The sequence below is a fragment of the Coniosporium apollinis genome, assembly GCF_000281105.1.
Source record: "Coniosporium apollinis CBS 100218 chromosome Unknown supercont1.3, whole genome shotgun sequence".
Lineage (NCBI taxonomy): Eukaryota > Fungi > Ascomycota > Dothideomycetes > Coniosporium > Coniosporium apollinis.
The window spans coordinates 955,477-967,864 of NW_006913265.1; the positions used below are offsets into that span (position 1 = coordinate 955,477).

Here is a 12,388-nt window from a genome sequence, read left to right on the forward strand (position 1 = left end):
GCCATTTTTGACCGACCTAGCGATGCACGTGCAAATGCTACATGATAGACCCAAATTGACCAGACTAGCTTTAGTAGCTGTTAACGCCGGCTAACGCCATCGGAACCCTAATGCCGCGGTAGGTCTCGGCCTTCAGGATCCGGCACTACCCGCTGTTGATACACGAAATGTTATTGCAGGAGCGACGGAGTTCTCTCGGCGTAGCTTGCATCGCTTAGACAGGCAGGTTAAACTTTTTGCCTTGTAGCACCCTGCAAGACATTGTTTAGCAGTCCTAGCTGGAACGGCCCGTACGTTTAAACTCACTTGGTATAGTAGATATAGAAGAAATCTGAGTACAGCACCGTCTGTATGATCCCCGCAACCACCGCAATCGGATCAAAGTGGCCGTCCGAGAAGTAACGGTATATCCAGTTCGGGATATACAGCGCCCTGTACGCCCCTAGTGCGAAGAGATAGTGAGTCGTAATCGTCTCTGCCTCGCCGGTCCGCTGTAGCATGAAGAGCTGTGGGAGGATGGCGACCGATTCTAGCCATATTGAGAAGGCCCATAGGATCTGGTAAAGGCTTGTCAGCCTAACCTACTGTGATGGCGCCGCCGTGAATCTTCAATTGTGCTTGATTTAATCGCCTACCTCGCTGAATGTGTATTTGTACGGGAAGAGTATCGCCAGCACTGCGCTTGCGCCTAGCAAGTATTGCACCTTGAACGTGTCCAGATTCGGGTCATGCGTGGGCTTGTAGTCGTTCAGCATTAGGTATACTGTGTACGCGGAGGAAGCTATGAAGACGATCTTGAAGGTGGTGTTGTAGAGGTTCTGAGGCAGATAGAAGGTCCAGAAGAGGTCGAGGTAGCGAGTCACGTAGACAAGGAGGTAGAGGAATTGCGATTTGAACGATATGCCGGATGCGCTCTGGAAGGGCGTCAGTCGTTGTAAAACGGCGGGGCGGGGAGGATGAAGCGCGTCCAAGGGAGGCATACATTCGAGCTTTTCATCTTCTGGAGGAGTATCAAGATTGATATTAGGTGGGAGAGATCTCCTATGAATCGCGCAAGTCAGCCTCTGGAGCTTTATTCCAAGAAGTCTCGCGGGATTGAGACATGGTTGTGCTCCCCTGACATACCCAGTATCCTGAAGATGTTCATTTTCTGTGAGTGCTGTGACGTGCTGTCAGTGAGTGTCGGCCAGCGATTGATGCGCTCCAATCGAACAACACTCGGTTGAGAAGACACGAAGCAACTTTTGAGACGAAGAACTTGGTCCGTGCGCGGGAGCTCGAAAATGGCAAGCCTTGCATGCCGCCCGGCGCAGCCAAGTGCGGCGCCTCGCTCAGCTACCGCGAAGTTGTCCCTTCATCCCGAAGATGCCTGTTGAGGAGTTGCTTCCATGCCTCCAATCTGTGGACTCGCCTCCTTCGAGGCACGTTGATTGGGACTCTACAAATCATTCTCAGCTGCTCCATATGGGGGATCTCCGCTAGCGAAATTGCCAAGCGCCATTCGTTACCACTTGAAGTAGCCTCAGCTGTACTGCCGGTTCGGCGTACGGGCAGGTTAGGACTAATGAGTCTGGAGTCCAAGGATGACTCGTGGCGTGGCGTGGATTGGGTTAAGTAGAGAACTCGCTGCTCCCTCAACTCTCCATCTCTAGCATCGAGCTACTTCTGCTTCCCGTTTGTATCCCTGGACAAGTGTTATTGAGTCCGCGCCTCAAAGTCAGTGTGGTTGTTTTCTATCGTGCGGTTGCACGTTGTGCTCTTGTCGTAATCAGAATGGTGCTTCCTGGATGGAAAGACATTCTTCGACCAATCCGTGATGGCTGGAGAGATAGACAACCCCAGAGGCCGACCACTCCTCCGGCAGAGCGACGAAGAAGGCAGCGTCAGGATGCATTGAGAGGCTTCGTGTATCTTGAAGACTTCGACCAGCTTGAGGCCTGGAAGCCAGACGAGGCAGACCCTATCCAGCGGGCCAATACCCCCCTGCTACCACGCCATCCTCGACAACTAAATGAGGATGCCAACGACAATAAGGCTAATGTCCTCCTGTGCCACGACTACGCAGGCAACTACCAACCCTACGAAGCGTCCCAAGGGGCTGAAGTTACGGCTGAGAGCTACTCATGCGAATACATGCAATTCGTGGATACCTTCATCTACTTTTCGCATAAGCTCGTGTGTGTGCCGCCTCCCTCGTGGACAAATGCTCTCCGTCGGAACGGGGTCAAGGTCCTAGGGACTTTTATCGTCGAACCGCAAACGCCAGGACTAGCCAATCTCCTCAAGCGAACCTCTAGCTCCACAGCCGAGAAGGGCGAGGATGGCTTCGCTTTCGCGCGCCAGCTTGCTGCCATCGCAGACGTGTACGGTTTCGATGGATGGCTCATCAATCTTGAGAAAGCTTTTCCGAAGGGCAGCTGGGATATGTTCAGCTTGCTGGGGTTCCTGAAGCAACTGAAAGCGGACCTAGGCAACGGCAAGCAAGTCATCTGGTGAGTACTTCACCGTATCTGACATCATTCATTTCCATGCTAGAGTCATGCTGCTGTCAACCAAAGTAATCAATAAAGTGTCTGTTGACCGTTCACTGTCCATGTCTTGCGATTGTACATGATGTAGTCTTTATTTATCCTAAAAGCGACGTTCAAAACCCGCCACTAACGCATCTCCAGGTATGATGCTTTGACCTCCGACAACAAGGTTGACTATCAGAACAGCCTGTCTCTCCAAAACTCGTCGCTTGCAGAAGCTGCAGGCTCAATACTAACAAACTACAAGTGGACTCTGGATGAGGTTCAAAAGACGAAGCTGTTAGCTGTACAGAAACAGATACCCCTCAGCAACATCTACTTTGGTATCGACGTCTGGGCGCAAAACTCAAGAAACGACGGCCCCGCACGAGTCACCTACCCGCCCAAGAGCGGCGGCGGTACCAACACTGGTGTCGCCGTTGCCGCGCTTGCCGCTGAGGGTCTGCAAGCGGGCATCTTCGCGCCTGCGTGGCCGTTCGAGCATTGCCCCTCATGTGCCAAAGCCATTCAGCGGTCCATGTGGACCGGCGACCGGTTACCGGAGGAGCTGGATTGTGGATGTGGGAAAGAGAGACCCCACCATACCACGGAGTACATGCAAAACCCCATCACCAAGTTTGCGAGGGAACATCCGGCTGGTTCGGATAGGTTTCTCTATACAAACTTCAGCCGCGCGTTCACGCGACGCGTCGAACAGCTTGACCGATCCCACGCTAGACTAAAATCCCAACTAGCGGCTCAGTCTGTGTTGCCGCACCTCTTACGGCTAGACCAAAGGGCTCAAAGGTCTACTGAGACGGAAGCGCTGTATGGAGAGCTCCATGACGGACCCTTACCACAGGCCTCGTACAAATCGCCGGGGTCTCGACTGGTCGTCTTCAGGAAAAGCGTCGCCGTGCCTAGTGCAATTATCTGCGATGATTGGGCCACACGGTGGCTACCACTTTTTAAGCTTGACATGCCCGCCGACGGATCCTTGAAAATGAAGATCACATTCCGGAAGCTTCACTCCAACGTTTACTTGTCCGGGGGCATCTACTGGCTCTACAAAGACGGCACCCGGCGCAAGTTTACTATGGGCACCATGGCCGATGTCCAGTCGCAAATTATCATCATCAACAAGGTCGACGGCGAAAACACGCAGCATGAAGCACGCCTGGTTGGAATCGGTGTATGGATCAGTGGGCCGCGAGTAGCAAACGCCATGCCGGAGGCCGTGCTGGAGATCATGGAGATCGCCATCACCGTCGTCGATGCCCCGCAGCCATCTCAAGGGATACAAAACATCCGCTGGAAGCATCGTGGCGACGGAGATACGCGCCATCGTAGGCTGTTATGGGAAATCAGCTCCCTGCAGACCGCTAAAGACTCTGCCGCGGCCGTCGCTCTTGGAGTACCTTACAGCAGCACCACAGGACCCTTTGCTCACTTCATAGTGGAAGTGGATGGGATGTGCGTTGGACGGGCATATGCAACGGAGTTCGTGTTGTCTGATGCGCTAAGCGAACGCCTAGAGACGGATGCGGGCATGAGCGTGCGGATTATAGGGGTAGGCTTTGCGGGCGAGAAGGTCGAGAGCCATGCTGTGAATGTTGGAGGAGCGGAAGATGATAATTGGGATATGGTGTCAGGGCTGGAGAAGGCGAAGCTTGGTTGACACGCTCACTGAACGGCTAGAAAGCTGGGAGGGCAGAAGCAGTTTAGATGCAAAATGCTTCTACCGGATAGGTTTCTCAATGCTCAACGTTTCCAGCATATGTCGTGAGGGGACAACGACTGGAACAGCACGTATTGGCAGATTCGGTCTGCATGCTACCTACAAGCGCTCTTGCGGCGAAGGACTGTCTGATGCCATAGAGCCATTGCAATAGCCAACAGAACATGTGCCAAATGTTTGCGAGCCCACCTCCGTCCAAAGGCACACTGCTGAGGTCAAGCGGAGCTTCGGGGAAGCTTCCCGACCACCGAAGCTTTCTGCACGTCGCCCACGTCACGAGCTCCCACGCTTCACCTTCATCGTCTCCTTCGCTCCGTCTCTTTCTCCACAACACTGCTGTTTCACTTCGGTTTGCACGCTTGACGCGTGACCTGATCGCATCATGGCCGACCTGCAGGAGCTCTTCGCTCGTCTGAAGAGCCCATCGAATCCTGCAAACGCGCCACCCGCGAGCTCCAACGACCAGCAGCTTCACGGCTTGCAGCCATCCGTCTCCTCCCCAATCTTCTCGCCTTCACCAGCCGGTCCACAGCCTCATCATTCATCCGCCATCTTGAGCCCGAACACTTCTGTGCCAAACACGCCGGCGGTCGAGATGGATCGATCAGCGAACCTGCTCAACCTGCTCCGCTTCAACTCCAACGCAGGAGCTTCCGCTTCTCAGGATGCTGGCGTTTCTGGCGAGCGTCGTCCTTCGGCCAGCTTGTTCGGACCTTCCACACTCGATGTTGCTGGACATGGTCGCGCCGTGTCAGCTTCGGATCTGGTAGCTTCGTTCATGCGCAAGCCGCCTTCATCGGCCGCTATGCAGTCACCGCCACCGATCGCCTCGCCCACACCGAACAAGCCTGAGAACAGCGGGCCAACTAAATCATCCACTGCTGAAAATCCCCAGGACCTTCTTCTCCGGTTGCTCAACCAAGCGAAGCCTCCTCAGAGTGCCAGTGCCACAGTGAAGCCACAAGACCAGCCGATTCCTTCAGTCGGGAATCAATTGCCAGAGACCGCCGTGGATGACCTATCCCAAGACCTTGCCGACGCCAAAATAGAGAAGGTTGACTCTAACCCAAATGCAAGACAGCCGTCGCCAGTCCGTCTCTTCGGCCAAGACGACCCAGAGTCAGGCACCACCTTCACTCCACCACCGCCGCCCGCCGCAAGCAAGAAGTCAATGTTTACCTATGTGAATCCATTCGAGCAGTTGTCTGCATCTTCGCCTCGCAATCGCACGCCGCAACCCGAGCCTCGCTCCAACAATGCTACACCCAAGATGGAAATACTGAAGCATGAACGAGCTGCATCCCCTAGTCTCGGTGACGCGCAGAGCGGCAACTTGCCAGCATCCAAAGCCCGAAAGCTTGGCCCAGGCTCGCCCCGACACTCGGCTGTTCCGGGAGGTTTTGCTGAAAATGCACCTCGCGGATCAGTGCCCGAAGCTTTGAGCGATGTTGGTGAACAAGTCAACAGAGAGCTGGAAGAAGCTCTTGCTAAGGTCGACTTGAACACCAAGGACCAGGCCAACTTCGAGGCTGACAAGACGGTTGCAGCTGAAGACGCTAAAGAGGCCCAAGAGGCTGTCATTGAAGCGGCCAAAGAGATCAAAGAAGAGCTCAAGAACGAAGAGACCCGCAAAGTGATCGAGGAAGGCATGCCTAAGCCCATGGCCAAGGCATTCGAGCAAACCATTGAGGATGTGGCGCAAGCGGATGTCGCCGACAGCTGGGAGAGCGCGGATGCCGAGGACAGTCCCGCTAAGGACGAGGAGGCCGTTGTTCGGGTCTACAACTTCCCCATGAAGCCTTTTGTCTCCATCGACGTCAAGCTGCAAGATCGAGCTCCCGGTTTACGCCCAGACTCTGTCATGGAGATCGCCCGTGCTAAGAAAGAGTTCGACCAGATCGACCGAAACCTCATCACCGCCACGAAGAACTTCATTGTCTACGCATTGCCCAAACATGGAGGCCTCCGCATCATCAGCCAGGACTCCGGCAACTTCAAGCATCTCTTCCAATCCACTAAAGAGCGTGTCTTCAACGTGTCCATCTGCAGTCCGGCCCCCGGCTCTTCGAATGCCGAATACGAGTCAATCGTGGCCACCGGTGTCAACGGATCCGTTTTCTGGGCTCCAGTCTCGCCTTCGAGAGGTGACACCTTCCGCGAGGATGACATTGAGGGAGCGGGTTTTATCTTCCCGCCGGTCCCAGCAACCGACGACAACATGTCAGGTGGAATGCTCAAGACGCGGGCCAAGCGGAGCTCTCGTCACCCAGAATACTTCGCTATCGGTCGTGGGAAATCAATCTACCTCATCTGGGCGAAGGTAGCTAGCTCGGCCGAGTACACTGACCAGCAAAGCCGTGTTTGCAACAGCGAGAAGTACCTCCAGCACCGTGAGCTGAAGGTCAACGTAGGCAAGGGTTGCAAAGACTTTGCATTCAGCGAGGATGACAGCGCTATCGTTACCCTGGACAAATCCGCCACGCTCAAGTTCTGGGATGTCCGTGTCTTCCAAACTCCGTCGTTCGGCAACCCCTCCGGACCGCTTACACCTGTTGAGATACGCCAGCCGCTGATGACCATCCCTCTGACATCCATCTCCGACAAATCATGGCCTACATCCGTCTTCTTCATCGACAAGGAGCGACAGTATACAAGAGGCGTCGCCCTGCGCTACTTGCTGGTCGGCCTGAAGCAGAACCACACTCTTCAGCTATGGGATCTCGCTCTTGGCAAGCCAGTTCAGGAGATCAATTTCCCGCACGAGAAGGAGTCAGATGCCATCTGCAGTGTTGTTTATCATCCTGGAACCGGTGTGATTGCCGTGGGACATCCGACGCGGAATTCTATTTACTTCATCCATCTATCCGCGCCCAAGTACAATCTTCATCAGATGTCTCAAGTCAGATATCTCACGCGCCTTGCCGACAAAGATCCCTCTATTCAAAAACCGGACTCAACCGCCATTATGAGCGGTGTCCGCGAGGTGTCCTTCGCCTCCAAGGGCGAGCTGCGTAGTCTGGATATTCTCAACAGTCCATCCTCGGATTTGGCGCCCGCATATGACAAGGGAGATGAGCCGCTGTTTGAACTGTATGTTATGCACTCTAAGGGCATGACATGCCTCGCCATCAAGAAAGAGGATCTTGGTTGGGGAGAGGGCAACAGGGTGCTACATCCAGTCGACGGTGAAGCGAAGGGCGACATTTCGGTCAGCCCGCTTCGCGCCGGTCCTCCTGCTCCCGTACCGACGCCAAGCGAGCCATCGATCAGCGGAGAGGCAGCTCCGAGTTCGTTGAAGGCTACTGCGCGCGATACTATCAAGAAGGAGAGCGCCAGTACAGCTCGCGCAACACGGACTCAGACTCCCGAAGCGGGAATGATCGCGTCGACCCTGGCTAGGGTTGAGGGTAAGCAGGATGCGGCTCGCGCTGCTGTTATCAATGGATCAGACAAGGCGGAGAAGAAAAAGAAGAACAAATCAAGCGATACAGCGTCTCAAGCGCCGTCCGTGGCTCCGACTGCTAGTCTGCCGGCCATCACCCCCACGTCTTATGCTGCTGCGGCTCAGCGCGCCAAGTCACCCGCCCCGCAACCCTCGCCGGCAATTGCAGCCCCCACTTCTGCAGCACCAGCCACGCTGGCGGCCACTGCTCCTCAGACCGCAACGGCGGCCACTCCAGAATGGGCTACTCGTCTCATGGAACAGTTTCAGCAGCCGAGACCTATCCCGCTCGGCAACGGCGTCAACACGGCTGATCTCAAGAGGATTGAAGAAGGCATTGCTGCTCAATTCTCGAAGACGTTCACCAAAGAGCTTGACACGTTGTACCGTCGCATCGACGACGACAAGCGTGTACAGGATGCCGCTGGCGCCGCAAAGCAGGATGCAGTCTTGCGTCTGGTCTCCAGTACTTTAACCGACAATGTTGAGAAGAGCTTGACCCGCATCGTCACGGCTAGCATTCAGGACGTAGTCATGCCTCAGCTAGCCGAGATCGTTACCTCGTCCCTAAATCGCCAGGTGGTTGAGACTATCACAGCTGCCTTGAAGCATGCGGTCCCGCGGGAAATTAAGGCGGCTTTGCCTTCAGCTATCAATCAGGCCATGCATGAGCCAGAAGTTCTCCGTATCATCGCTGATCTGGTCTCTAACAAAGTCGCCGCCCAAGTCGACGCGCACCTTGCCAATGCGCTCCGGACTACCATAACCCCAGCTTTTACCAACCTGGCTGTCAATTCTGCTCAGCAGATGGCCGCCGAGGTCGAGCGCCGCGTGAGTGAGCAGCTCCGCCAATTTGAAGCTCAGCAACGCAGCGACAACGGCAAGATTGAGCAGTTGACCAATCTCGTGCGCGGCTTGTCGGAGACCGTGCATGCAATGGCTGCTGCCCAGGGAGAGTTCCAGCATGAGATTCTCAAATTGCAGACACAAGGCGGACACTCACGTGAAAGCTCGACTCGGTCCGCAGCAGCTCCTACCGCAACACCGGCGCCGCCAAAGTCGCCGATTGATATAGAAACCGAGAACATCACAAACCTGATTAAGGAAGGACGGTTCGAAGAAGGCACTATTATCGTAAGTCTTTGGTTTGACCTCTACTGGAGTTTAGATTAACGAAACACAGTGGCTACAATCCCCCTTCCAAGCCGAGCTCTTCGACCGCATCTTCGTGCATTGCCAGCCCACCTACGTGCAGCAGCTCTCCCCGCTCGTCGGCCTGTCCGTCGCCGCAGCCGTGACTGCAACCCTCGAAACCCACGTCGCCGAGCGCCTCCTCTGGGTCGACACCGTCTTCTCAGCCATCAACCTCAAGGACCAGGAGATCATCGAGCTCGCACCGAAGATCATGGCTGTCTTGGCCTCAAGGCTGCAGGAGGCGTATATGCTTATCTCGGAGAAGAATGGCACGGATCCGGCGATTCCGGCGCTGTTGAAGAAGATCTCGAAACTTTATAGGAGGGCTAACGAGATGAAGAATATGATCGCTGGATGAGTCCGGTGGTTGTGTAGCATTCGTTTGCTTGCGTCTATGGCTGTTCTCTGTGACAAGGGGCAGCGTGCTCAAGCTCAACGACTTCTTGCGAACGCTCTCTCACCAGGCTGGAACACGTTTGTGTGAAAAGCGCTCTGCGAAGCCCACGAGCTCTTCGATACTAGACTGGGATTTCCGCCTTCTTTCTGTATTTTTGCTTTCCCACCCTGCACTTGCGCGCTCGACGCAACGTGGAAGGGCTTGTCTTCTTCAAAAGCTTCTTGCAGCGAAGCTCTGACACTCATTGCGGTCTTTACCGCTTATGACGATCCTGGTTTGAGGGTTGTGCTACCGTGCTATCAAGCTGAAAATGCTTGCTATGTTCAGTGGCACTACCACAGGGCTTTGATCTGAGCGTGGCGCATAGCGATGCGAGATCAAACGGCTGTGCATTCATGGTTGCATCCGCGAGCGATCTTTTGGGATGGGTTGTACATTATGACAAAAGTTTCGTAGATTCTAATCAAGTGGGGGTTTTTCAGACCAATACAGTATCTCTCTTACGATGTGTTTACCGTCGGAAAGAACCACCTGAGTGTGCTACCTGCTGGCCTTGTAACGACACGACTCGTTGTGGGTAGTTCAAAGTTGAGGCTGCAGTTCAGATGCTTAATAGAAGCGTGATCGCAGATTCAACTCACTCCGCAACTCTGGGTTGGTCAGCCACGTTGCCAGGAACAGTGTTCCCTAGCTGGCACATGTTGGATCCTCTCAAAGCGGGTTCTCTGGGGCACTGATAGAAAGGCACAACGGTGCAAGACCGGCTCCGCACGCCGTATCTGCAACTTCCCGTCTGCCTCCTGAATTCAGCTCCTCTAGACCGCTAAGCAATCCACACCTCAAGCAGGCCTCCTCCCCAAGCATATCAAAAACGGAAACCCCCTCTCCCTCCCCTCCTCCTCCACAAACTTCTCAAGCACAAACGCCCGCTCCACCTTGACATCCTCAAACCCAGCCTCCCCGATCAGCCTCTCCATCTCCTCGCTCTTGATCCCATGCCGCTCAACCCCCTCCCTCTTCTCCTCCGGATGGAAGTAGACAGCCTCGGGCCCCGTGTCCTCGAAATCCGTCAGCGCGACCCGTCCGCCCGGCTTCAAGCACCCGAACACGGTTTTCAGCACCGCAGCCATATCGGGAATGTGATGCAGCGTCAGATGGCTAACGACCAGATCAAAGCGCGCGGGGCGCTCGACGCGGCCTTGGCGCGCCAGCGCCGCGGCTTCTTGCAGGAGGAAGTCGTCCGGGTCGGCGAGGAGGACGTTCACGGCTGCGATGTTGGCGGCGGAGGAAGCGGAGGCGGAGGTTGCGGGGAAGCGGGAGGCGGCCTTGGAGGCGAAGACGTCGATCATGCCCGCTGCTGTGTCGACGCCGATTAGGCTGCGGATGTGCGGGTGGAGGGAGAAGGAGAGGAGGCCGGTGCCGCAGCCGATTTCGAGCACGTCGAGGCCTGTGCGGGTGGGTGTTAACTGGTGCAGCAGGAAGAGGGGAGGAGAGGGGGGTAGGGGAGGGGATGTTGTACCATCTTCGCGCGGGTTCTTGGTGTTGAGGCCAGGGATGCGCTCTAGGAGGGACTTGTAGGCCAGCGCACTGGACTGCACAGTTACAGGATTGCTGTCCCAGGCGGCCGCTTCGGCGTTGAAGCGGGCTTGACTTGCGTTTGCCATGGATTTGTGCTTTTCAAGCTTAGAGAGAGCTGCTTATTTAGTATCAACCGGCTTCTTCGGCTCGCTATGGCTGTTCTCAGGATAATTCCCCCCAGTGGTATTGCGGTCAGGGTTGCTCTCTCGGGATACTGGGGGTACGCCAACTACCTGTCGCAATGAAGAACGCAATGTAAAGGACGGCGCCGAGAGCGGGTTGACGAATTGGTTGTGCCATCGTGATTACTTGAAGTTCAAGCTTGGTTTGTAGTTTCGGACGTGAGGGTTCGCTGACATCCCCGCCCCCCTGCCGGCAAGGCCGAGCTGGGTATGCCGAACGGCTGGCTCAAGCTTCGGAGGATTTTAACGTCGTGCTTGGGAGAATTTTGAGCTATTCATCTCCATTCATCAACCTGAAGGTACAGGACAATCGACGAACGAGCACAAATACAAGCCCGAGTACGCTATGAACGCCGGTAACCATGCGATAAAATGAAACACAAGCATCAATAGAGCAGAACGAACGCTATCACCGACGACCCCCAGCTACTCCCCCTCTATAGCATTGGCCGAGTCCTTCCTGCATTTCTTAGGGAGAGCCATAGGCTTCAACTTCCGTTCCAAGCGTTTCTCCAGCATTAAGACTTTATTGATGAGCATTGTCATCTTATCGAGCTTCTCTTCATCATGTTCCGAACAGAAGTCCCTGCAATTGGCGATGACTTCCTTCGCCCTCCGAGCGTATCTCGGGTACGCCTCCGTCTTAATGGCGGCAATATCGCTGCGGCGGCCTTTGTCATCCCAGTTGCCAATCACGCGATGGATGAAGTCCTTGAGGACGCCATGCACCTCCTCCAAGTCGCCGATCAGATAATCGTAGTGAATCTTTTCGGCCGTTATTCTGTGCGTCCACTCGAGCCCGGATGTTGGCGCTGAGGGAGAAGTTGGCTGGTCGCAGATGCTGGCTGACTCTACAGACATCTTGATAGTTGAGAGGGAGGCGAAAGAGAGTGTGTATAGTAGGTTGGAGCTTGGCGATCTGAGCGCGGAGTGGTGCACGAGAGAGATATAGTAAGCTGGGGTATAGGTGATTGAGTGATTTGATCGCGTTGCTGGAGACAGGAGCCTCTGAGGTAAGGATACTTTTGTTTTGCTTCAAGCTTGAGTGTTGGATAGACTGATGTGTGACAAGACTGACTTTCAGAACGATTCACTGAGGATACCACGAAGCAGTGTATATGCAACATTGAACACGATTCTAATCAACCTGTACCGAACAAAATCTCTATTTTGTCTGAGCGAAAGTAAACTAAACCGCTATGAGGCTTGTGGAGAGCTCAGTATGTTGACCTCTAGTTTGATTTTCGACAGTTGTTCCACTGGTTCTCATCCGTTGGTTCGGTGCTGCACTTCCATCGTTTGGGCAGGCCATCTCTACTCCACCTCGTCTTACTATCGCACTCAGCT

At 54.8% G+C, this 12,388-nt stretch overlaps 5 protein-coding genes across 5 annotated transcripts; 2 read left to right on the forward strand and 3 right to left on the reverse strand.

The window, feature by feature from the left end:
• Window positions 1–302: 302 nt before the first annotated feature.
• Window positions 303–1,147, reverse strand: W97_01033 (ER lumen protein retaining receptor; the record flags this gene model as incomplete). Its single annotated transcript, XM_007778943.1, has 4 exons — window positions 303–557; window positions 636–914; window positions 983–1,041; window positions 1,126–1,147. 4 exons carry the CDS (start codon window positions 1,145–1,147, stop codon window positions 303–305), a joined length of 615 nt encoding a protein of 204 aa, XP_007777133.1.
• A 626-nt stretch (window positions 1,148–1,773) lies between these two features.
• On the forward strand, window positions 1,774–4,188 carry W97_01034 (uncharacterized protein; the record flags this gene model as incomplete). Its single annotated transcript, XM_007778944.1, has 2 exons — window positions 1,774–2,492; window positions 2,673–4,188. 2 exons carry the CDS (start codon window positions 1,774–1,776, stop codon window positions 4,186–4,188), a joined length of 2,235 nt encoding a protein of 744 aa, XP_007777134.1.
• A 442-nt stretch (window positions 4,189–4,630) lies between these two features.
• Window positions 4,631–9,242, forward strand: W97_01035 (uncharacterized protein; the record flags this gene model as incomplete). Its single annotated transcript, XM_007778945.1, has 2 exons — window positions 4,631–8,824; window positions 8,874–9,242. 2 exons carry the CDS (start codon window positions 4,631–4,633, stop codon window positions 9,240–9,242), a joined length of 4,563 nt encoding a protein of 1,520 aa, XP_007777135.1.
• An 878-nt stretch (window positions 9,243–10,120) lies between these two features.
• W97_01036 (uncharacterized protein) lies at window positions 10,121–10,945 on the reverse strand (the record flags this gene model as incomplete). Its single annotated transcript, XM_007778946.1, has 2 exons — window positions 10,121–10,728; window positions 10,801–10,945. 2 exons carry the CDS (start codon window positions 10,943–10,945, stop codon window positions 10,121–10,123), a joined length of 753 nt encoding a protein of 250 aa, XP_007777136.1.
• A 522-nt stretch (window positions 10,946–11,467) lies between these two features.
• Window positions 11,468–11,902, reverse strand: W97_01037 (uncharacterized protein; the record flags this gene model as incomplete). The annotated part of the gene is made up of 1 exon (XM_007778947.1): window positions 11,468–11,902. One exon carries the CDS (start codon window positions 11,900–11,902, stop codon window positions 11,468–11,470), a length of 435 nt encoding a protein of 144 aa, XP_007777137.1.
• Between the last annotated feature and the right edge of the window lie 486 nt (window positions 11,903–12,388).